Source organism: Epinephelus fuscoguttatus, linkage group LG11, assembly GCF_011397635.1.
Source record: "Epinephelus fuscoguttatus linkage group LG11, E.fuscoguttatus.final_Chr_v1".
NCBI classification, from domain to species: Eukaryota; Metazoa; Chordata; class Actinopteri; order Perciformes; family Serranidae; genus Epinephelus; species Epinephelus fuscoguttatus.
The window spans coordinates 26,563,735-26,586,673 of NC_064762.1; the positions used below are offsets into that span (position 1 = coordinate 26,563,735).

The following is a 22,939-nucleotide window of genomic DNA, read 5'->3' on the forward strand; positions in this document are numbered from 1 at the left end:
TCTTGTCAATGAAAATCAAACAAAATCGGAGACAAGGGACAACCCACACCCACTAAGAATGTGTTTGACTTCATGCTGAGTTTATGGACTCAGCTCTCACTTTGGTTATACAAGGACCGGATGGCTCATAGCAGTGACGCCTTTGCCCCGTATTCCCGTAGTAACCCCAAAAGACTCCCTTTGGGATGCAGTTGTAAGTTTTCTCCATGGACAAACTCCCATGACCACTCCAGCAGCCCTGCAAGACTAAAGAGTTGGTCCAATGTTCCATGGCCAGGAGTGAATCGGTTGCCTTTTCACAACAACCTCCAGAGGCTCCAAGAAGGCCAGGCAATCCGAACTGCCATTCGATGCATAAGCACAAACAACAGTCAGACAATGCAGCTGGCCCTGATGCCAGTCCCTGCGCGTGGTGAGCCTGACCCGGCCCTATGACCCAAAGCCCAGCCATCACATGCTTGCTGGCGAACCCACATATGACAGAGCATTAGGGCCACTGTATGTTTTAGCATTTCCTGACAATCCGTAAGCTACTTGAGTCTCCAGTTATTTTGAAGTGTTGCGTCTTTTCACTGAAGAGCTTGGGAAGTCGATTGTGGGCTGTACTTCCCTCAGTTGGAATTGAACTTGCTGCTGTGGCGTGCCTGCTCTATCAGGTGAGCTACTGGGCACCCCAGGGATAACATTAAATGCGATAAGTTGATCTACAGGAGAACAAATATTGAAAAGCAATACATAATGTTTAAGAAGCTTACTGCATTATAGTTATAGTTACATATAAAAACATTTCCACTATAAATTAGTGCATAAACATTCACCAAAATGCAGGAAATTAAGTGTTTGACGCTCAGATATTACTGGGGGAGGACCCTGCTTCATATGTGTCCCCCCCAATGTTGAAAAAAAACCTACACCCTTGTTCCTACAACATGATCAATCAGGCACTTCTAACAGACTGTGGCCCAGTTTCCCTCTGATTGGCTGAGACTTATATTAGCCCACCAATCCCAGAATGTGGTCTGCAGGCTGCATTTTTCTCTCTGCTCCGAGAACCAATCAGAGGGAGGTTGCTAGGCAGAGAGGCAGACTGAGAGAGAGGGAGAGAGTGTGTCTGGAAACATGAGCTCAGAAATACCCAATTATAGATAAAATCAGATTGAAGCCCTTCTCCCTTTTCCTCCCTGTCTCTCTCACCCACACACACATCCACTCAGACAAACACAACACTTGTAAGTAGGTCAGGAAACAGCCTTGTGAAGCTGTGTTAGGTCAGCTGGTGTTTCTGCAGGGTGCTGTCAGCTAGCTGAGCTCCAAGGTGCAGCGCTCCATCTGTGGATTGTGTGTTGTAATGTTGGTGCAACTGTTGTTCAGCTGTTGTCTTGGCTGGAAATGCCACCAGCTCTAATTTACATGTGGTGGTGGAAGTAGAGGAATTCAGAGCCATGACTTAGCCTTAGTAGAAGTGGCACACTGTAAAAAAAAAAATACTCAAATAAAGTAGTCTTGCGTTTACAACGTTACTTAAATAAAGTCTGTGACTGTAATTGGGAGAATATTACATTCATCATGCATTGATGTAAAAGCAGGATTTTGGTGTTGTAGTTGGTTGAGATGGAGCTCATTCAAACTATTTTATAAAATTGCAACTAATTATTATTTTCATGACCCCAAAGTGAGCTAGCATGGAGCCCACACTGTCACTAACTGCACTTCCTGAAGAAATATTATCATGTTTTTGGACAAATGAAATAGTGATTCCAGAGAGAAGCAGACAGAGGGATCTACAGTCTGTGTTTGAAGGATATATCCAGGATGTCAAACTGACTCAGCAGCAACAACAGGTTAAAAAGACAAAGATAGAAGCTAAAGCCGAACTATAGGCTACAGATCACAGTGTAAAAGTGAACCACCACATCACTGCTGATCGCCACACAAGACAATGAATATAAAGGGAAACTTTACTGATATTGAACCAGCTGTGTGGCATTGCAGTGTGTGCAGATGAATGGTGTTTGGCTTCACCCCCGTGCTGCTGCCAGCACCTGGACCTCTGCCACCAGACAGGCAGGGATCTTGGGGGTGAAGTCAAACAATGTTCATCTGCACACACTGTGATGACACACAGCTGGTTGAATATCAGCAAAGTTTCCCTGCTTCCCTTCACTGGTTCCTGTACAGCATGGTCGGTCTTTATTCACTGTTATAATCATTAAAAAGCAAAAGCAGCATGTGTATACATTCAGTAGGCTATATCTTCAGTAGCTAGCTTTTCAGGGTTTGATTTTGGTTTTGGAACAGGGAAGAAACGTATATCTTTTTCCAGCCTCTGCAGGTAACAAGTATCATTAATACACGACGTGCCCCAAGCACAACATTTAGCTCCAAATCCACAAAACCAGCCTGAAAATGAAGGAAATCTGAAACGATTGCATTAGAGTCAATGGAGCACAGCTGTGTTGTTGTGAGACCCTGTCCTTCTTGCACAACATACACTTAAATGATGACAGGATCTGCGAGTGCTTAAATAAAAGTATATGAATTTCAACTGGATTATTTGAACTGCAAATATTCTATGTCCTCACTTGGAAAATTAAAGTGGCAGGGCGTTTCGGTGTGCTCCAGCAGTATTACACCTGAGTAACAGTACAGTCAGTGTTGAGATGTTCAGGCTGAGCAGCAGCTTCTCGCAAGGAAGCTGCAGTGTGCGACCCTCCAATGGACTATTCTTAGATCAGCTTTTCTGGGTCAAAACTACAACGTCTCACTTCTTCTTGCTGTCTCTCGCTACTCTACATGTCATATCTGTTTCTATTCCCTCTCTCATTAAAATAAATACTTGTTTGTCCTTTAAGTAAAATGTCTTAAAGCTATCGTCTTTAGACCCTGAAATATGCTTTTATTTTGAGTATGAATATCCAACAAACATTAAACATCTTAATTAAACTTGAAGAAACTGTTCCCATTTATCACTGGGATTATTTAATGAAGAAGTTTCTCTGACAGCCTACTTTCCCTCAACCTGCTGTATCTACCACTTTGTTTAATAATTTTCTGCATTTTCGAGAATGCCTTTTTCCCAGAGAAGCAGCACAGTAAAAATAGGTCAATTTCATGCATCTTAAATTAAAAGTCTGAAGTTTACTGCCTTAAAAATATCACTGCAAATTTGGATCAAAATATAGAATTTGAAGTCTAATTTATGATAACAGGAAAATCATATTAGTAGCTCTCAGGAGTGTAAATCTAATAAACTGAGGCTGAAAATAAAATGCCTCCATGGCAAGCTGCCCAGATAAAGTCTGTGTGGGAAACACTTGGCTGTTTCTCTGCGATTTCTTTTGATCTTTTCATTTCTTTTGTAAGAAGCCAAACATAGATGTTGCATCGTCAGGCTTTACAGCAAATAGAGGAGGGGAACTTGGCCCTGGAGCAGGAGGATAATTGAATGAAAAACAAATACATTATTATTTTATACAATGAATGCATCTTTCACTCTTTGCTGCCTTTTGTTAGTGGAGGAAATTGCATTAAGGTCTTTCCTGTATCCTGCCAGCTGAAGTTCAGCCAGTCAGAATGTATGGTCAACAACAATGCCCACTGCCTCATGGGAACTACCGTCAGCAAAACACACAAACATACATGCACATACACACACATTGGGCCTCATGCAGCAACATTCTTTAACATTCCTCTTATAGTTTATCTTAATTGTCTGTTAAGAGAAAGAAAAAAATAGAAGTCAACGTCAGATGCACCAAACGTTCCTAACCATCCAAATCTGCTGTCATTAAGGTGTGCTGAATGATCATTAGTAACCTATTAGCATAGGTAACAGCCTCTAAACACTATACACAGGCAGGTGATGTGCTGTGTGCCAATACTCTGGCCCATGCCCAAGAACTGGAGAGATGCCATAAACAAAGGCTGTAAGAAAAAGAACTCCAGGTGTAGTAGTGCAGTGAAATTGACATACTGTTAAATAAAATTAAACAAAGTAAACGTTAGGGTTCGGGGGTTCGCTGCTTGTTCTCGCAATATTTTGGCCGCGCTTTGGAAAGCAGAGCTAAATGGTAAACAAACATGGCAGCACACTGGTAAGGTAAGACAACACGTTTACATGTCGTTTTCTATATGTTCTCTGACATTTATCCTAACGATATGAGGCGGTTTTTATGGAAAAAAAAGCTTGTTTAGTGGACTAACTTTGCACTTGAAGGATGCCTGTTCACTTACTTTTTAACAGATCTGACGCTACTATGCGCCCCCGCTGTATATAGGCTAACGGCTAACATGCTAACTATTATTTTTATGTTCCTAGTCACTTGAAACAAATTTAGGACGATAGGAGACAGGTTGAAATAAACCGAAATTTCCCTTTTAGTACAGAACTTGACTAAATGTACTTAGTTACATTCTCCGCGGGTCAGTCGAGGGACGCACAGTGACTGAATTAAAAACAAAATGGTTTTAAAAGCAGTGCTCTCGGCAATGTGAAACAGCTTGGCAGCCATTTATTTGTCACATGAAGTGGATCTGTGAGGTCTCTAGAAATGTGTTCCCTCTGTAAGACGTGGATGATCAAAGCATGTAAGGGCAGCATGTAAGTCATTCAGAGGCTGAACAAACGCAATATCATCAAAGGGTTTTTATAGTCTTAACTGGGATGAATGGACCAATAGTATTTCATTAGTCCACAAATGTAATAATCCAGTCATTATAATACTGTAAAAATAACATAATCTAAATTTGATTATATTCATGGATTTTTTTATGTTCCTCAAGTTTAAAACTTGTGTGTCCTTATGTTGGACAAACAATTTGTGGAGATGTGTTACTCCTGGTAAGAGGGCTCTCGACCACTTGTAAAATGTTCTCTTCCCAAAAAGAAGAGAATCCCAGAAATCAATGGGTACTAACAAAAAAAAAGAACATATCCTAGATATGTACAAAAACAAGAGACATTTCATTCATATGTCACTAAGAAGGCACGAGGACCAGTGTGAGTACATATCAGCTTTTCATAATATACAGTAATGGACACAAACAGACACACACACACATATGGGCGTCGCATCATGGATAGAATGACTGTTTCCTGTTTATGTAGCTGACTTCCTGCCTAATTAGAGGAGGAAAACGTCTGGACAGAGAGAGGTGGCCTCTGTGTGTGTGTGTGTGTGTGTGTGTGTGCCCGTGTGCATGCGCATGTGTTGGCTAATGAACAGAAAGAGCTCCTAGCTGCTCACCATCTTTCAGCATGGAGGGCTGCATCCCTGAAATATTGATGCATCAACTCCGTGTGTGTCCATGTGTGCTTGTATGTAGCTCGTGTGTATGTGTGTGTGTGTGTTCATGAGCTGACGCAGAATCCAGTCATGTGATCAGTGGAGACAGCAAAGCCATTTCTTAAACAATCCATACTCCCCTGTCTCTCACACAAGCAAACTGAATATTAAATGTGTTTATCTTATAAAGAAAGCAAATGATGGATGAGAGATGTAACATTTTGCTTACGTAACCACTGTAGCCTCATGAAATATACAAAACAATTATCACGACCTTTAAATAATAGATGTATCCATTTTTTTTCCAACTGTATAAAGACTTCTGAGTACAAATTAGTTAAAAACAAACCTTGCGTTTGAAAAGAAGAGACAAAAATCGATGCAGCAGAATGAGAGATATTGTCTTTTTTATTCCAGAAAAACCTCTTCCTTGTTATAACCTGATGCCTACATCACCCAAAAATTCAACTGGCAGGCACAAAAACATCTAGAGATCCTGGTTTGGGTTAAAATAAGGGCCTGTCCCAATACCCACACTTCCCCTAGAAGTGCCCACTTGCACTTGGTTATGCACGTTCACGTTTACGCTAGTGGTGTCCCAAAAGAGAACTGAGGTAGTGGAAGTGGTTTCCAACACTTAAAACCCGCCCTAGATTCCAAGGGAGCCCCGACCCACACTTACAATGAAGTGGAAGATGAAACACCTCGCGAAGTCAGCAGTGTCGCAAGTTTTGGAAAACAATTTGTTACTGTACGATCAGAATGTAGGCTATGCAAACAACAGATGGTTGGATTAGCGTAAACTCATCAGCAACTCGGTTGAACACAGCATCAAAATATTTAAACAAACCGAACAAAATCGATCAGAACTAGAAGACATCGTAGGCGCCTCCTGTTGTCAGCGTTTCTTCCCCGTTGATTCATCAGACGGAGAAGAATAAACATAGCACACGCCACAACACAAGCCACATTTTCAAATCTGAATGATTACCGGTATCTTGTGTCGCTGCTACGCATGACGTATGCCTGCACGTCGGCTGCGCTGATTTGCATGAAGTGGTGTCTCATTTCTTAGGGAAAGATCTCTACCCTATATTTATTTCCCACTTCCCTCATCAGGGGTTATCTCGCAAACGAGGGCACTCAATACGAAATGGAAGATTTAAGGGGTAGAAATGGGATTGGGCCTAAGTACTTTGTTTAAGTTAGGGAACTATTGTCAACATGGATAAAACAATAACATTCATCCAATTTCTGTAACCGCTTATCTTGTTAGGCTGGAGCCTATCCCAGCTGACATTGGGTAAGAGGCGGGGTACACCCTGGACAGGTCACCAGACTATCACAGGGCTGACACATAGAGACAGACAGCCATTCACACTCACATTCACACCTACGGCCAATTTAGAGTCACCACTTAACCTGCATGTCTTTGGACTGTGAGAGGAAGCCGGAGTACCCGGAGGATGATGGCTGCTGGGCACATGAGGCTGAAGAATCCATGAAGATTAGCTGGTGATAGGGAGGTGGAGGGCACATACAACAGCAGAAAAAGACCCCTATTTAAAATGAGAGGCAGTAAGATGAGGCTAACAGTGTGTCCCTGTGCTGTTGGTTAACTGTGAATCAGCTGTCAGACAGCTGATGACTCAACTGACAGCCCTGCACAATGGCAGCTGGAAATAGTATGCGAGCATGCATGCAAGGAGCGAATGGCAGAAAGTATGAGGGATAAATTACAGGCATAAGCATGGAAAATGACAGTATAGTCTTACTGAGTGAACTTTCACTAGAGCTTCATTAGTGTGAAAACTATTATACCCAGGTGCAGGGGTGGACTACTGGTGGACTAAGTGGACTACTATTTAACACGATTAGGAGTTGATGAGGAGAGTTTCGAAGGCATTTCTCATCCCCTGAACTGTATGACTATGGGAAATAAATAAAGAAGACAAAGAAGACAGGGTCGTTCTCAACATTGTTTCCAAAATATAAACCATAGGAGGCATAATGCAAATGTCAACTCCACTGTATGGCATTGAGAGCTTGCAACTGGCGTGCTTTTTCACACCAGCGACAACATAGACAAATGTCACATAGATGCAAGTGTACTTCTTTCTGGATTAATCTGGGTTACTTCTGGTCTTACATTGTGGTCTGCTGATTGCATGTCTCTTACTGGATCTTCTCATGTTTGTTGGATGCAGGAGATGACTGACAGTGAGTGAAAGTTAACCAGATTTCAGGCTTTAAGTCATGGCTCCTTAAGTGGTTTTTGCATCGACCAGGACTGATGCGAAACAGATTCTCAAAGACGTGCTGACCTTTCTTCTCTTTTTCCCCTTCGTCTGTCTGTCTGTCATGCTCAGCGTCTTTCTACCTTCCCCTCTCCTCCTCTTCTTCTGTCTCTCTGTCTCTTCCCAGCAAGCTTCCTGTCTCTCCACTGCACACACGAGAGCCGTTGTCGTCACATTGTATTTATAACCCGCTCGCTCCCGGCAGGCCTGGCCTCGCTGCGATTGGCTGGCTGATGCGGATGAGCCAGCTCAATATGCAACACTTCCCATTCTCTTCACTTTTCCCATCAGGAAATGGATCAGTCACAGCCAAAAGAATTTGAGCACGCACTTATGGGCAGATTATACATACGCTCACAAATATGCAGGCTGGCACACACATGCACTCGCAAGCTCCAGGAAAAATGTGATGCATTTATAAATGCTTCAGTCTGCAGACTCTGCAGCTCAGACCTTCAGAGGTTCCTTCAACCATCATGGAGGATACAAGAAATGATTAGCCTTAATTGCTGCTTTCTGTTGTGGTCCTCCACCATACAGCACACCACAAACCATAACCTCAGTCAAACATACTGTACGTGCAATAATGGCGTGCATGTTCCAGACTTTCTATATAATGATAAACAAAAATCTTTGGATTTCTGAGAAACCAACCTTTCAATGCTACTTTGACGATGCGGTTTGATGTGATCAGTGATTATTTTAGAATAAAGTAATGCAGGTTTATCCATCAAGCCTTTAAAACAGAGAGTACAAGATTTTTTGCACTACTTTGGTGGATTATCGGACTGTTTTTAATCAGTCAAAAGCAGTTCAGAACCCAAATTACATTGAAAAAAATCAATGACAGATGAGACATAAGGCCAGTTGCATGCTTCTCGCCTCTTGGACCTGGCGTGTTCCTCTCAAAATTTAAAGCTTCAATCTGCAGCAGCCAGCAGCTGCTCCTTGTGGAAGATTGGCTCACTGATGTATGGTTCCAATAACTTCAGATAACCAATGTTTCTTTAAAGAAGGGAACCAAAGAAGCAAGTACAGAACAACACAATGTGCTGCACAGTAGCAACATACAGTCCAGTCTCTGTTAAACTAGGCAGACACAGTGTGTTTATATTAATGTTGTACATTGTGATGACCCCTGATACATGTTTTAATCTGCCTTTCTGCACGGCCAGAACCTGCGACTTTTACGCTCACACTGTGCGGATCAGTCAGTGTTTGGAAAGTTACTTTTGAAACATGAAAGGTAAAGATTAAAAGTTACCCTGTAATAAAAATTACCTTTTAATTACTTCTACGTGAATGGAGATTAAACATAAATATATAGTTTACTGGATTGGCACCAAGCAAAATATAGAGCTAAATTACATCTTGAACACACTTAAAGATGGTGGGGTTGTTTCCTGGTTTCCATGCTATCCTTGCGTTTGACATTGAGCATCTCAATGATGAAAGCATTTTCTATACTGGTAAACAAACCTAACTTTGCAGTACTAAAGGAGTTCTTGTTCGACGACATGGCCACCAGCCTTGACATGGTCAGCTGTTGTTTAGAGCAGTGGATCCCAACTGGTAGGATGTGGTCCATTTGTGGACCATTTGTGTGGTCCACAAATGTGTCAAGTTTGTAAAAAAACACACTTTATTTTGAAGTAGAGTGAATTTCTGACACAGAATTTTTTATTTTGAAGTGCTGTCTCCTGCTGCAGAGTGAGTGACTAACAGATAGCTGCTTGACAGAGACAGCAAACTAGCTGGACGACATGGCCAAACACAAGTATGATGCTCAATATATTAAACTGCGTGGACCTTGAACTAATGACTAAGGAGAAAACTGGACCCTGTGGCTGAACCACTGGTTCAGAGCAATGTGCATTCATTTGATTGGCAGAGGAGAGGTAGTACAACTTTACTGCCAAATGAATAGAACCTTTCTGGATGTAGAGAGAGCTCCTTGTAAGCCATTTTTTCCTTGATGATGCTCACATAAGTCCAAACAGCTTTACTGACCCATGTGGAGGGAAATATGCCAGAAGAAGGCATTCCTGTAGCGGTAAAGATGCAGAGCAGCAAGATAATTGTTAGATTTTACATTTAAGCTTTTTGCTGAGGAGAATAGATTCAGTAACCCCCTTTGTCATCAGCAACATTTTGATTAGTAATTTATGTAATTTAATTACATTTTTTTCTCATTAACTGTAGCTGATTACAAGTACATTTATTATTGTAATTTAAATATATAACTCTGTTATGCATAACTAGTTTATCCCAAACACTGAGGTCAGTTGAGATGCAGTCTGGTCTGCTTTAAGTGCAGGTCTACATCACCACAGTCTCAGACAAGACTACAGTTTTTTAGTGTGAAATACTACATCAGTTATATTAAAACAAGCATACAACTTCAGAAGAACTGCAAGACAGTCAACCAAAATTTTACACGTGCCACAAATACAATCGACCACCCAACAGCCAGATTATTGGTTGTTCATGAGACCTAATCAGGTGTTGTGAGCATACAAGCTATCAGGCTGAAATTCAGCCTGATTCTAAAATGTGTCGGTGGTGATTCAGTTTGGGGTAGAAATCTGGCTTCTTCTTAAAAGTTTTAACAAGGAACGTCACACGTAGAAGTATCTCATCTAGATTAATCCACAGCAGCATTTACTACAGTGTTGGAGAGCAATGGCAACACCTGCACAGACAAGGAGATAAATATGTCACTGCATGGACCTTGCTGAGAGTTTAAATCTATCTGAAGCACACTCACTCACACACACACACACACACACACACACACACACACACACACACTGTAAGATATTAAATCTGCTTTATTGATTGAGCATTTGAGAAACAGAGAGGACAAAATCTGAGCCTGCTGAGGACTGAGAGGTAGATAGAGGAAGGTTTTTAGAGAATATCAGACATCCTGACTGCATCTGTGTGTGTGTGTGTGTGTGTGTGTGTGTGTGTGTGTGTGTGTGTGTGTGTGTGTGTGAGAGAGAGAGACTGAAACATCAATCTGCTCGGAGGCCTGGAAACAGAATAATGACTCAAATGACAAGTGGCTCGTCTCTCGTGATTGAAGGTCATTTGGACTCTTCACTGAGTCATCTCTCCTCCTCCTCCTCCTCTTACTCCTCTTATGCCTTCCTTTCATTGTCACTTGTGACATCACTGTTCGAAAACCTGATGTTCTTGTCACAGTATACTGTGACTGTGGTAAATTTCAAGATAAGTTAATTTCCTTCTAGACGGTGGAATCAAATTGGTAATGACGTCGAAGCAGGATTTCTTTTGAGGTTGATGGTTTGAAATTGAGCCACATGGTACATTTAGTAGCCATTAGATCAGCTTTACATCATAGTACATGATCTTCATCAGCAGAGGGAGTTGTTACAGAAATATAAATGTTAGAATTTACACTTCTCCAAGCACTTAAAAGACTTCTCCACGTTAGCTTAAAACCTTTTTTATTGTTGTTCTTTGGACTATCCCCTGACTTTGAAAATGTGTTGCACAGACTTAAATTAAAGGGGTCCCATTCTGCTCTTCCTTATTTTCTGTCATATATATAAAGTGTTACAGTGTCAAACAACAAGATAACGTGTAAAAGCCCTCAGACCATATACTACTCTATATATATAATACTCTGTTTCCAGCATTTTTTTTTCTTTGTCTACAAGCTGACTTCAGATCACGACTGATTTCTTTATATGGTCATCTGCTTCAGGCACGCTGCTGCAAGTATTTACATTACATACACTGCTACATGTAGCTACATGCTAACATCAGGGAAACATGTAATCATGGTTGTAGATGTAGTTAATTTCTCCCTGATTTCATCTTATATTCCTGCTGGAACAAGCTTTTATTGGTCATTTTTCACAATAGAAAGTGCCGTCACAAACTGTTACAGTCATTCCCAGCTGCAATGCAGAGACACGGAGATGTGGAAGACTGGGAAACGCTGACCAATCAAAGCAAATTGGGCTTTTTTGGGAGGGGGGCTTAATGAGAAGGGTAATAAAATGGAGCATCTCAGACAGAGGGTGAATACAGATGTTCCAGCACAGACAGTACAAGGAAATTAAAGTATTTTTTAACAATAAAGCATGTAAACATGTTCCAGTAGAAATGCATTTAGACAACTCAAGCTGTCGTTTTGTGTGTGTAGTGACTAGTGCTTTTGTAATGTTGACGACAGTTAAACTAGCTTTATTAACTTAATTTCAATGGCACATGTTTTTCAGATGGGGACAAAGATTCTGGCAATGTGGCATTCTCCTGCAGCTGAGAGCACCACATGATTTCAACCAAAAACACTGGTTAAGTGTTTGTTTCCCCAAACAGAGAACACTCCCGTGGTTAAAAAGCAAAAGAAACAGCTCATGTCTTTATTTTTTTATGAATTTTATTCACAAAACTGTTGACGTGAAGCTCCATCAGAGCATGATGCTCAACTTTCCCTCAAAAAATTGTAGTTTTCTAACACTTAATTTAGTGCAGTAGAAGAGCAAAGTGCACTTGTTTTCTTATGTGAACTAAATTCTAGCAAGCTGTTTTTTGGATAACTGCGAGACATGTGTACAGTGAACCAAAACACTATTAGATTTTAATTGGATGTTGCTGTTCCTGTGAATTAAAAGTGGTGTTTTGAGACAGCTTCATGAACCCAGTGAGACTCACAGTGGATCTTGTTATATTTTACTACAGTTAAAACATGAATATGCATTTTCTGTGCCAGATAGCAGCACAATATGTGTGCCTGGCTGAATGTAAAGTGTCAAGATGTCCATTTAAGTCACAAAAGCCTGTATGTAAAGGATTTGCATCCCTCCAGCCAGCCTGTCAGAGGGGGAGAGACATGGGATGCATGAGAGACAAAACCTGTGACATGAATAAGCCCTTTAATGAAGCTGAAAGAATATGACAAAACACAAAGAGTAGCAAACCAGGCAAACACACACACACACACACACACACACACACACACACACACACACACACACACACACACACGCACACATACATGCAGGACACAAAGACAGCTCCAAACAAAGAGTCTTTCTGTAAAGACCTGCTGCAGACGCATCGTCTCTGAAGGACTCCACTGTACTCTCTGCATGAGTCTGAGTGTGTGTGTGCTTCTGTGTGTGTGTATGCGCTAGTAATAGAGAATGTATAGGCTGCACACTGTTGACACACACACACTGTCTTTTTGTATAAAGTCCTGGGGCTGGAATGTGGCCAATACAAAATGGCCGTGGCCCCTGTTTGCCCTTTTTGGGCCCCCTTTATTTCTCTGTATCCCCTCCTCTTTTCCTTCTTCCTCTCTTCTCTCCCTCTCCTGTTTCTCGTCTCTCTTCTTCTCTGTGTTCATTTTAGATTTCTGCCCGCGGGACATATATCATGTGTGCGATCACATGTGTGTGTTTTTGTGTAATTCACCTTCAAGACAGATTGCATCACTGTGACCTCAGGCCTTTAGTCTCCACGGTAACCAAAGGCACCGTAACCAGAGGCATGAAATGATAATGATTCTTCGTCGGAGTTATAACACACATATGTAGTAAAATATGCAGCACAGATTTTCCTTTTAAAAGGTAGAAGTGATAACTAGAAAGCACTCAGAGAGAGCAATACTTCATACTTGTTTTAATCATAGGAAATGTTTACACATTATCAATCTGACATCAACAATAATTGTATTCATGTGTCAAATACTTTTTTAATTTGCTAAGTGCTCTAGTCTTTGAGAAGTCACAGAAAGTGTTCAGCGTGGGTGTGCTAACATGTTCACATTAACAATGCCAACATACTGGAGCCAGGCAGGTGCAGTGTTTACCATGGTAACCATCTTAGTCAACCCAGTTGCCAGAAAAAATGTTTATGCAAACCACTGATACATTACATTTCCATGTTATTTATCGGATTCTTTACACTTGAACAATGATGTGGATAATGTGTGGTTAAATTTCTAGTCAAAAAACACTGGTTTGGAAAAGTTTGACACTCTGGTGCCACTAGATAGAAAGTCAGGAGGTCATCAAAGTAAGTCAGATCCATCCTCTGGGAGCCATAAATGTCTGTATTCAATTTCATAGCAATCCATCTAATAGTTGTTGAGATATCTCAGTCTGGACCAAAGTGATTATCAGACACTTTTAAAAGTGATTCATGTCTGCGACGCTTTAGCCGAGCTCAGCTTGTTGTCGGATGGTGTCATCATGGATGTTAATCTGCCCACTTCCAGCTCCGTCTGCCTCATCAGCACAATGTCTGCACTGACTGCAGCTCCAACACACACACACACACACACACCACACACACACACACACTTGACTGTAGGATATCCAGATGAACTTAGTGTGACCTCAAAAAAGACACTCACTGCTTGTCCTTGAAGTATATTTATAGACACATTTTCTAGTTTTGTTTCTATCAGTTATTAATGCCAGCTACAGCACATTTCTGTTCCTGGATCATGGTGTCAGTAGAATAAAAACTGCAAGTAAATATCTGATAGAAACTCAGTCTCACAAATATTATGACTTTTTCCTTGTCAATTTAAAACTATACTAAAATATTACAAATTTATTTATTATTTATTTAATGACTGTTTTCTGAGAAATTGATGACTTTTTTGTAATATTAGGACTTTTTTTAAAATAGTATTTAAAAATTATTCTCAGAATCCCTGATTTTTCCACTAACAGATTCCCACTCGGCCATGGTGTCCTCAAAACCATGTGTTTGACCACCGCATCCTGCAATAACAAAACAGCGAAGCTCAGAGTAATCACCAAAATACAGAAACTGCATTTACAATTGACAGTTTTACTTTAATACATTTAAAAACTCCAGATGAATTCAGCAGTTACTGTTTTATAAAATGTTACTACCTACTTACTCAGGTTTCATTTTATAGCATCTATAGCCAACCTTATAAAGTATGAAGTATAAAAAAACAAACTGAAAAATAATTTTTTTGATGTATAGTAACAGATTTGTCAAAGTCTGGACGCATCGCTTATTTACAAGCATTGCAGCTGCTACAGGGACACAATACAGCTTCTTCATCATTAATATGACCCCACATGTTCTGTTTTTCCCTCAGGCGATGGAGAGCAAGCTTCTGGTTGGTGGAAAGAACATCATCGATCACACCAACGAGCAGCAGAAGATGCTGGAGATGAAGAGGCAAGAGATCGCTGAGCAGGTAAACCTGTGTGTTCTCCTGAAAAATAACAGTTAGTTGAGCTCTAAATGGATATGGATGTTTTGTTTTCTGACCTGATCCTTAAATATTAAATGATATCAGAATATATGCCGATAGAAAGACAGAAAGTTGACATTTTAGGTAATGCTTTCAGACGCGCAGGGAGAGGGAGATACAGCAGCAGATGTTGGTCCGAGACGAAGAGACCGTGGAGCTGAGAGAGACATTCACTTCTCTGCAGCAGGAGGTGGAGGCCAAGACCAAGAAGCTCAAGAAGGTACACAGACACTGCACATGCAACTACATGTAAAATTCAAATAAGAATCACGTTTACACAAACCCACAAACATGCTCAGGCATATAGATTGATATTTACATGCACACACACCTTTCTTTTTGTTCCTAATGTCAGTATATCCCTCTTTACCCCTCTTTGACCCCTGACCCCTGACCTGGATCCCAATGACCCCCTGCTTTGGACACTTGCTCCCTCCGGACACACACTTAAATCTCAGTACCTCAAGGTTTGTTCTGCCGTCCCGGACCTTTCCCCTCCCTCCGTCAATCCCTATCGTCACTTTCTGTCTTGGGCCTCTTCACGTTTCCCGTGCTAACCTTCTCAACCTGTTTCCCCCTCCTTGTCACGTGGCTCAGGATCTCCCAGCAGTAACTCACGCCTAAATCCCTCAGTGCAAACCCTAAAACAACACTGTGGACCTTGTGAACCCCCCCTCCTCCGCTCTACTCGTCTCCCAACCCGTTGCACGGCCAGCAGGACTAACCCCAAGTGTGCGTGTGGTTGGTGACAATGTGATTAATCAGCCTGTGTTGATCTTTGCTCTCCTGATGCCCTGACATGTGTCATGTACCCTTCTCTCGCTGCATGGTGCTGTCTCTCTGAGGATCAGGAGGACACTAAATATTAGAAGTGTTCACGCTGTTATTTCAGAGCTCACAGGGCTCCTGTTACTACTGAAAAGAGTGGTTGATAGTAGTAAGATACCACTTCTTAAACCAGAGGTCAGACTGATTGCGTTTTCTCTTACAAGTTTCAATCATTGAAGGATATTGTGGATGGTGAAAACAAAATTAAAGACACCCCTGTGGCGGTAATGCACCAGCAAGGGCAATGAGTAAGAGTTTTAGCTAGTGCACATGGATGCAAACATAAACCTGCTTTGCAAATGTTTTATGAGGGAGGAAATACATTCAACATATTGTCTACAACTCGAGGATACACACAAAGCAAACAATTATTTGTCTGTTTACAAGACAGCTTGGCACTTTAAATGTTTGAAGGAAAGGCTCTGTGATATTTTCCTTTTCAGTAACAGACAATAACACTGAGCAAACCTGCTGCTCGGCACAATCTCTGCAGTTGCACAGAAGCAGTCTCCTATTTCATCATGCAACAAGGTGAACTTATCCCGTCAGTGCTCAATTTTACAAAGTGAATGAAAACATGAAACAGACTTACTTTAAGGAATAAAATTAAAGAAATATTTCACTGCTGGAAAGATGATATTTTCACAAAACAGGGCTGTCTATGCAGAGGCAAATACATTTGAAATTGGAGCTACATGACCAGAAAAAAACAGAGGAAAGGGGCTGTGGGATCCACTTTTGCTCAAGAGGTAGAAAACCTACAACTACCAAAATGCACTGCGCCGCAGACCAGTAAACGCTCCTGCTAGTTGGTGGGTGATGTCATTCAAGCTTGGCTGTTTGGACACAGGAAACAATATGGCAGCCAGCTGGTAACAAATGATCTTTTATTACATGTAAACAGTGCACATTTTAGGCAAGAAATAGGCGACGCAGTGACATAATCTTGGTTTATATTTGATCAGCACTGCCTAGTTTAACAGTTTGAGCACATTTTTTTCGGCCTCTGTGTTAACAATTTAGAATAGTGGTTCCCAACTGGTGGGTCGTGGTCCAAAAGTGGGTTGTGGTACTGTAAGTGTAAGTACTGTAAATTCCAGCACAGAGCTCTTATTTTGAAGTGCCATTTCCTGCTGTAGAGTGAGTGACTAACAGAAAGCTACTTATTAAAACTGTGTGGACCTCAAATTAATTACTCTGGACCCCATGACTGGACCAGTTGGGAACCACTGGTGTAGAAAACAGTGTGCAGTCCACTTCCTGGCCACAATTTCTCGTATTACAGCCAAACAGTGCACTAAAATATGTTTCTTAAGACGTGTTAGGCAAGAAATAGACAATACAGTGTCAGAATCTTGGTTTATATTTGATCAGTGCTGTATACTTTTAGAGTTTAATTTGAGTTTGAAAGAGACAGAGGGTGAGGTCTTTCTCTTGATCCGTTTCTTTAGCCTTTGTCTCTGTGGTGGTGGACATACATAAACCCGGAAGTACAATCTGTAGTTTGATCAACAGCCCTAGAGCCAGCTAAAATTTAAGCAAGGAGATCTACCACAGTTCATTTACACATACGACCCACATTGTTGTAATACAAAGCTGGTTGAGAATTGGCAAAGTATCCCTTTAAATTACAATACAGCCCAATCATGTACAATACATCCATCACTAAACTATCAATTAAACGTTTTATTTGAAAGACAAGAATCATCTTCTCACAGGCAACACTTGGAGGACAGTTGCACTCATGTTTTCAGTTGATAGTGAACTGAATAAAGGAGGAACGTTGCTCACAGTCTGAACTCAAGGAAAGAGTAAACCAAGACATCAGAGAAATACCCACGAATATTGTAGCCTTGGTGTACTGTTTTTATTGCATGGGCCACATGTTTGTATTATTTTGAGTATTTTTTGTATCTTTAAAAAGAAGTTAAGACTCAAACTGCGAGTGAATGAACTTCAACGTGTAGTGTCATCTCTCAGGCTAACTACGCCAGGGCTAAAGTCAGGATTAGCCTACTTGTTTAAAGCTGGCACAGTCCAAGCATGAACAGTGTGAAAGCTCAGGAGCGCAGGAGGAAAGAGGAGGAAAAGAGCCGGAGAGAGGGAGAGGGCTGCCGCATTGCCGTGCTCCTATTGGCTGCCCATTTCTCCTGACACCAGTGCCTCCAGTGCTGTTGCTATGGGCAACCAAGCTACAGTTCATCAGCGACTACACTGCACTGGGTGACATCTCTCCTCTTCACCCTCTCTGTTTGTGTGTGTCTCTCTCCTCGTAGCTGTATGCCAAGCTTCAGTGCATCAAAGCGGAGATCCAGGACGTGAACGACGAGCACGTGAGGAGCCGACAGGAGCTGGAACAAACTCAGAACGAGCTCACCAGAGAGCTCAAGTTCAAGTGAGTCGCACAAACATGCAGAGGAGGCGGCAGTATCAGCAAATATATCTGAAAAATATCTGAATGGTTCAGCAAACACATCAGATACATGGACGCTGCATAGAGATGACATTACTGGAAACACAGAGAGATGCTGAGAGATGTTATACACTGTTAAATCAGAGTCATAAAACAACTCGACAATGCCTCATTTATTTGCACTTTTGCTAACATGACATCATTTGCATACACACAAGCAGCATGGTGAACTTGAACTGCATGTTTGTTTTCACTTGTTTGTCATTAGGTTCTCTTGTGAAATGTTTCAGTAAACTTTCCCCAGAGCTAATTCTCTGGCAAAAAGACACAAGTAAACCTGAGAGGAAGGGAAGATAAGCTTCTTCATACTTTGATATTGACTGACTTGTTTGATCACTGAGCATCACCTGTTAGTGGACCTTCAGACCCAAAACAATTGTGCGTATGTAATTATAAGGGGGCTGTTATGGTGGCAGCATGTTGCTTCAGGTACCATTGTGACAATGAAAAAGAAAGTTTGAGTAATAGATCCAGTGGTCTGACACTCATCAGACACCAACACAGCAACTGTTTTATCTTTATCTCTTAAAAAAATCTTGCTAACTGTAATGTTGACAGTTTACTGGCAACAAAGCACTTTTGTATCTTCATTGTTCCATGTTTCTCAGCAGACATTTTGACTTGTTATAGCACTTTGTATGAAGAGTTATATTTGCAAAACCTACTGTCTCAGATGCAGGTGCTTTGGAAAACATCACTTGAGTCCTCGAACAGAAAATCCCACACACTTATCGTGCTCTTACATTTCGGTCCTACTGGACCTTCTTCAAGAGTGTTCAACAAACACACTCTTGACACTCTTGAAGAAGGTCCAGTAGGACCGAAATGTTAGTGTAACTAATAAATTGTGAAATTGAGCAAGAGCAGTGTGCAGGATTTTCTGTTCAAAGACTTTTATAGCCAAAAAAGCACAGGTGGAACTATTAACATTCATCTCAAGTGCTATATCGTAGGCAACTGGACTTTGAGTATCTTGAGGACGTTTCACCTCACATCCCAGAGGCTTCTCTACCTCTAACGCACTGGTGCAGAGTCGCAGGCTTTGAACTCCATTTGGTGTGAATTTGGTGTGTCACATGTGAGCTCTGAGTTTCAGAGTAGACTGAAACTCCGTAACAGCGAATCGTCTTCAAGAAACTCAAGCAAGTCCAGTTGCCCACAATATAGCACTTAAGATTGGGGGCATGGCCCCTCTGATACTATAGCTGCCCCCCTGGCGAAAACAATTGGAGGCTGATATTACTGTCTGTAATACGCTGTGGCACGCTCACTTTTAAGCTAGAAGGTAGTGGTATCTTGTGAAATTGGACATCCTAAGGCACCCATTGGGACCAACCATGTTGGCATAGCTTGTCGAGAAGGGGGCTACATAACACTCCAAATTTAGGCTAAATTTTGATGAGGGAACAACTGGCATGGCCATTTTCAAAGTGGTCTCTTGAACTCTCACCTCAAGATACCTGAATGAAAATGGGTTCTATAGGTACCTACGAGTATCTGCTAAACTTAAGAAGGCTTGTTCCCAGTAAATGTTTTCCTTACAATCAATAGGCTTCTTTAAGTTAAAGCTGTATATTTGTCTTTGTAAGCAGCCTATTTGAAAAACAGTGAATTACTGAACACATGTATAGACACATACAAAACACATGAAAACAGTATTTTTGTTGTGGAGCTAGTATTGGTCTGTGCACATCAGATACTTGTAACATTATTGTAAAATAAGAAACCAAAGTCTGTCAGTATGTGATTCCTTAACTCTCCATGTTGACATAGTTTTCAACTAGTCGATATACTTTAACAGCATTATTGAATTCCTGAAACTCAGTTATGGCTTTTGGTTTTGGTGCCACCCCAAGATTGTCAGTGGCCACCCCTGTGAAAAAATTCTGGGGGCTCCACTGTTAACATTAAGCTCCAGTCTAGAACTCAATGCAGTGTAATGCAGATTTATGTTATGTGTTAGCTTAAGTTTAGTGCCACTCCACATTTTGGTCATGAGTGTCTACATAATTTTGGCCATATAGTGTATTTCAAAATGTAAGAGTAATCCATATCAACATTTCACATATCAAATAGATCTATCATAACTTGGATTATTCCCCATTTGTATGTTGTTAATGCTCTTAAGGTGCAGAAGAGGATCAATTTATTTTATGTCCAAACAGACAAAAAAGGGACTACAGTGTGAGAAAAAAGAAAACTAGCGAACACCTCAGACACAATGTAACTCCACGGACATAAACATAAACCCGTTGTGTTCTGCACATGTAGGTATCTGATCATAGAGAACTTCATCCCTCCAGAGGAGAAGAATAAGATCATGAACAGACTGACCTTTGACCCCGAGGAGGATCAGTGGAAGTTTCAGCCTCTTGTTCCAGCTGAAAGGTCAGTGTGGATTCAAGATATTGGGATGTTATTCCCATTTGGGGCCTTCGGGTATAAATAATGGACTCAGAAATGTGTTTAATTGCAGTCGGGTTCACAACCTTTTGACCTTCCTGCTCTCTGTTGTCACTGGCTATTCTCTTCTTGTTTCTTTGCGGTAATCCTCCCCCACAACTACAGCAGAAACAGGCTTTTACAGTGTTGATGTGATGTCGTTCACAGCTGGAGAGAAAACCAGATTTTACTTCTTTTGTACAAGAGCTACATGAAGATGTATTTTGGCCTTTATCGACCTTGATCTCTCAGTGATCGCCCTCCTCTCTCTTCCTCTATTCAGTAAATCCTCACAGATGAAGAAAAGGCCGGCATCTGCAGTCGGATACAAACGACCAATCAGCCAGTACGCCAGGGTTGCCATAGCGATGGGACCTCACTCCAGATACAGGGTTGGTGTGTGTGTGTGTGTGTGTGTATGTGTGTGAGTGGTGAACTAGCCAGATGTGGTTATACACAGGGCATACAGTCAAGGAATACCTAACACTGCTGATGTGCTGATGCTGAAGATTATTAAAGGAACACTCCACCAAAAATCTAGCTTTTGTGTATCTAAAAACCGCACAGATTGCCTTCAAATATCCAGTTAAAACTAAACAAAAATGATCTCTCATTTCTTTAGTTTGTACTTCAACTAAATAAAATCTACCACTAATTACACATTTAAACAACTCTCAAATACAAAAAATGTACCATGGGATCTATATATATATATAAATCAATAGGTGATTTCCTTCTTTCAGAAAAATCCTAAATGATTGAGTTGTATTTTTTCCACCTGGACCTTTATGCTCTGCCATTTCTCCTCTAATCATCACACTGTAACCTGTGACAGGCTGTTATGATACCAGAACTATCGCACAACCACATGTATGTAGTTTTTTTGTCGATCCACGAGCATCACGTAGGTTTACATTAACAAAGGTTTATGACAAAATCACTTGATGACAGCGACTCCCATGTGCGCACAGTGAGAGAGGAGAGAGAGAGAGAGACGCTGTGCTGCTGTCAGAGGAGCCGCTGAATGAGTTCCCTCCGAGCGGTAACTCACTAAAAGAGTCTGAGAAGACCAGGGCTGTTCATAAAACATTCAGGACGCCACAGTTTATTCCACACTACTCAAGCTGCTCCTCTTTTTGGAACCCTATCTGTAAAAAATTTTGCTTACAGCCATTCTTATAGTTGCCATGGGTAACAGTATGACATCAATATGTCAACAAGTTGAAATATTGTGAGTATCACAATATAAATTTTCATATTAAAAATGACTGGTATTATCGTGAACAAGATGATATGGCATGCCCCTACTTTACGCTTTTAGAAATGGGGATGAAACCTTTGTTTTATTTCATCATGATAATAATATTAACAATAAGAATTTGTAGAGCATTGCATTAGCAAGAGGCACAAAGTGATTTCCACAGATAATGAGAGGACTTGAGCAACAGTAAAACCTCGACAAGAGGTAGAAAGCACTAATGAATCATACAACATTTCAGATGAGATTTGCAAACAGCAGCAGGGATGTCAGCAGGGGTGATTCTAAGTGGAGCCAAGGTGCCAGTACACCTAAAGGACCCATACTGGCAACAAAGAGAGGGCTTTTAGAACAAGACTGATTTAAAAGTGCACTTACCTACTATACTAGAGCATGCAAATTCTTGTATGTAGTATAATAGTACTTTAAAATTAATTATTAGAGATTTGCAGCGAGTGCTTTGCGGCTATGATTGGTGTGACGTTACATCTTTCATATTAATGTGTGTGCAGGCTGAGAACATCATGTTCCTGGAGCTCGACATGACCCCTCCAAACACCGCCTCACTGGATCGATCAGCGGAGTCGGAGCCGAACCAAAGTCACTCTGTGGACAACTCGCCCACCAAGGACAGAGGTGTCCGCAAGTCTCGATCCTGGTGAGTCTGAACCCCCCTGAACCAGATATATATACTTGATATTTACCAGCGGTGACAGCTGGGTTGGGCTGTGAGTGTGTGTGTGTGTCATTATAGCAAAATGTGGTCCCTGGAGGCATCTACTTTAGCAGGAGCTACAGATGCAGTTTTAAGTACTTTTGCAGGTGTTTATATAGCCGTCTTTGGTGTTTGCCAGTTTTTCCCAACTCATCCATTATGATTTATAGCATTCATTGACACAAACTACACTTTATTTTGTATGTGAGAAACCTGCTTTGTTGGGCTGCATCTGACTAGTGTAAATGGTTTAGCGTCACTGTATCTTCAAATGAGATTATTCAGGATTAGACACACCCTCTGTAGGCGGTCCTAATCTGATGGTTTATCTGTCATTTGCTCAACAGCCTATAATCTCAGTG

The 22,939-nt window shown here is 41.2% G+C and overlaps 1 protein-coding gene across 1 annotated transcript in view; it reads left to right on the forward strand.

Moving 5' to 3' along the window:
* The window catches only part of LOC125897208 (kinesin-like protein KIF3C), a 37,552-nt gene that overhangs the window by 9,127 nt on the left and 5,486 nt on the right, over window positions 1–22,939 (forward strand). Inside the window, exons 2-7 of the mRNA XM_049590349.1 lie at window positions 14,703–14,804; window positions 14,959–15,081; window positions 17,966–18,084; window positions 20,434–20,550; window positions 20,888–20,996; window positions 22,375–22,520. Of these exons, the coding sequence (XP_049446306.1) occupies window positions 14,703–14,804; window positions 14,959–15,081; window positions 17,966–18,084; window positions 20,434–20,550; window positions 20,888–20,996; window positions 22,375–22,520 (716 nt within the window). The remainder of the gene's footprint in view (window positions 1–14,702; window positions 14,805–14,958; window positions 15,082–17,965; window positions 18,085–20,433; window positions 20,551–20,887; window positions 20,997–22,374; window positions 22,521–22,939) is intronic.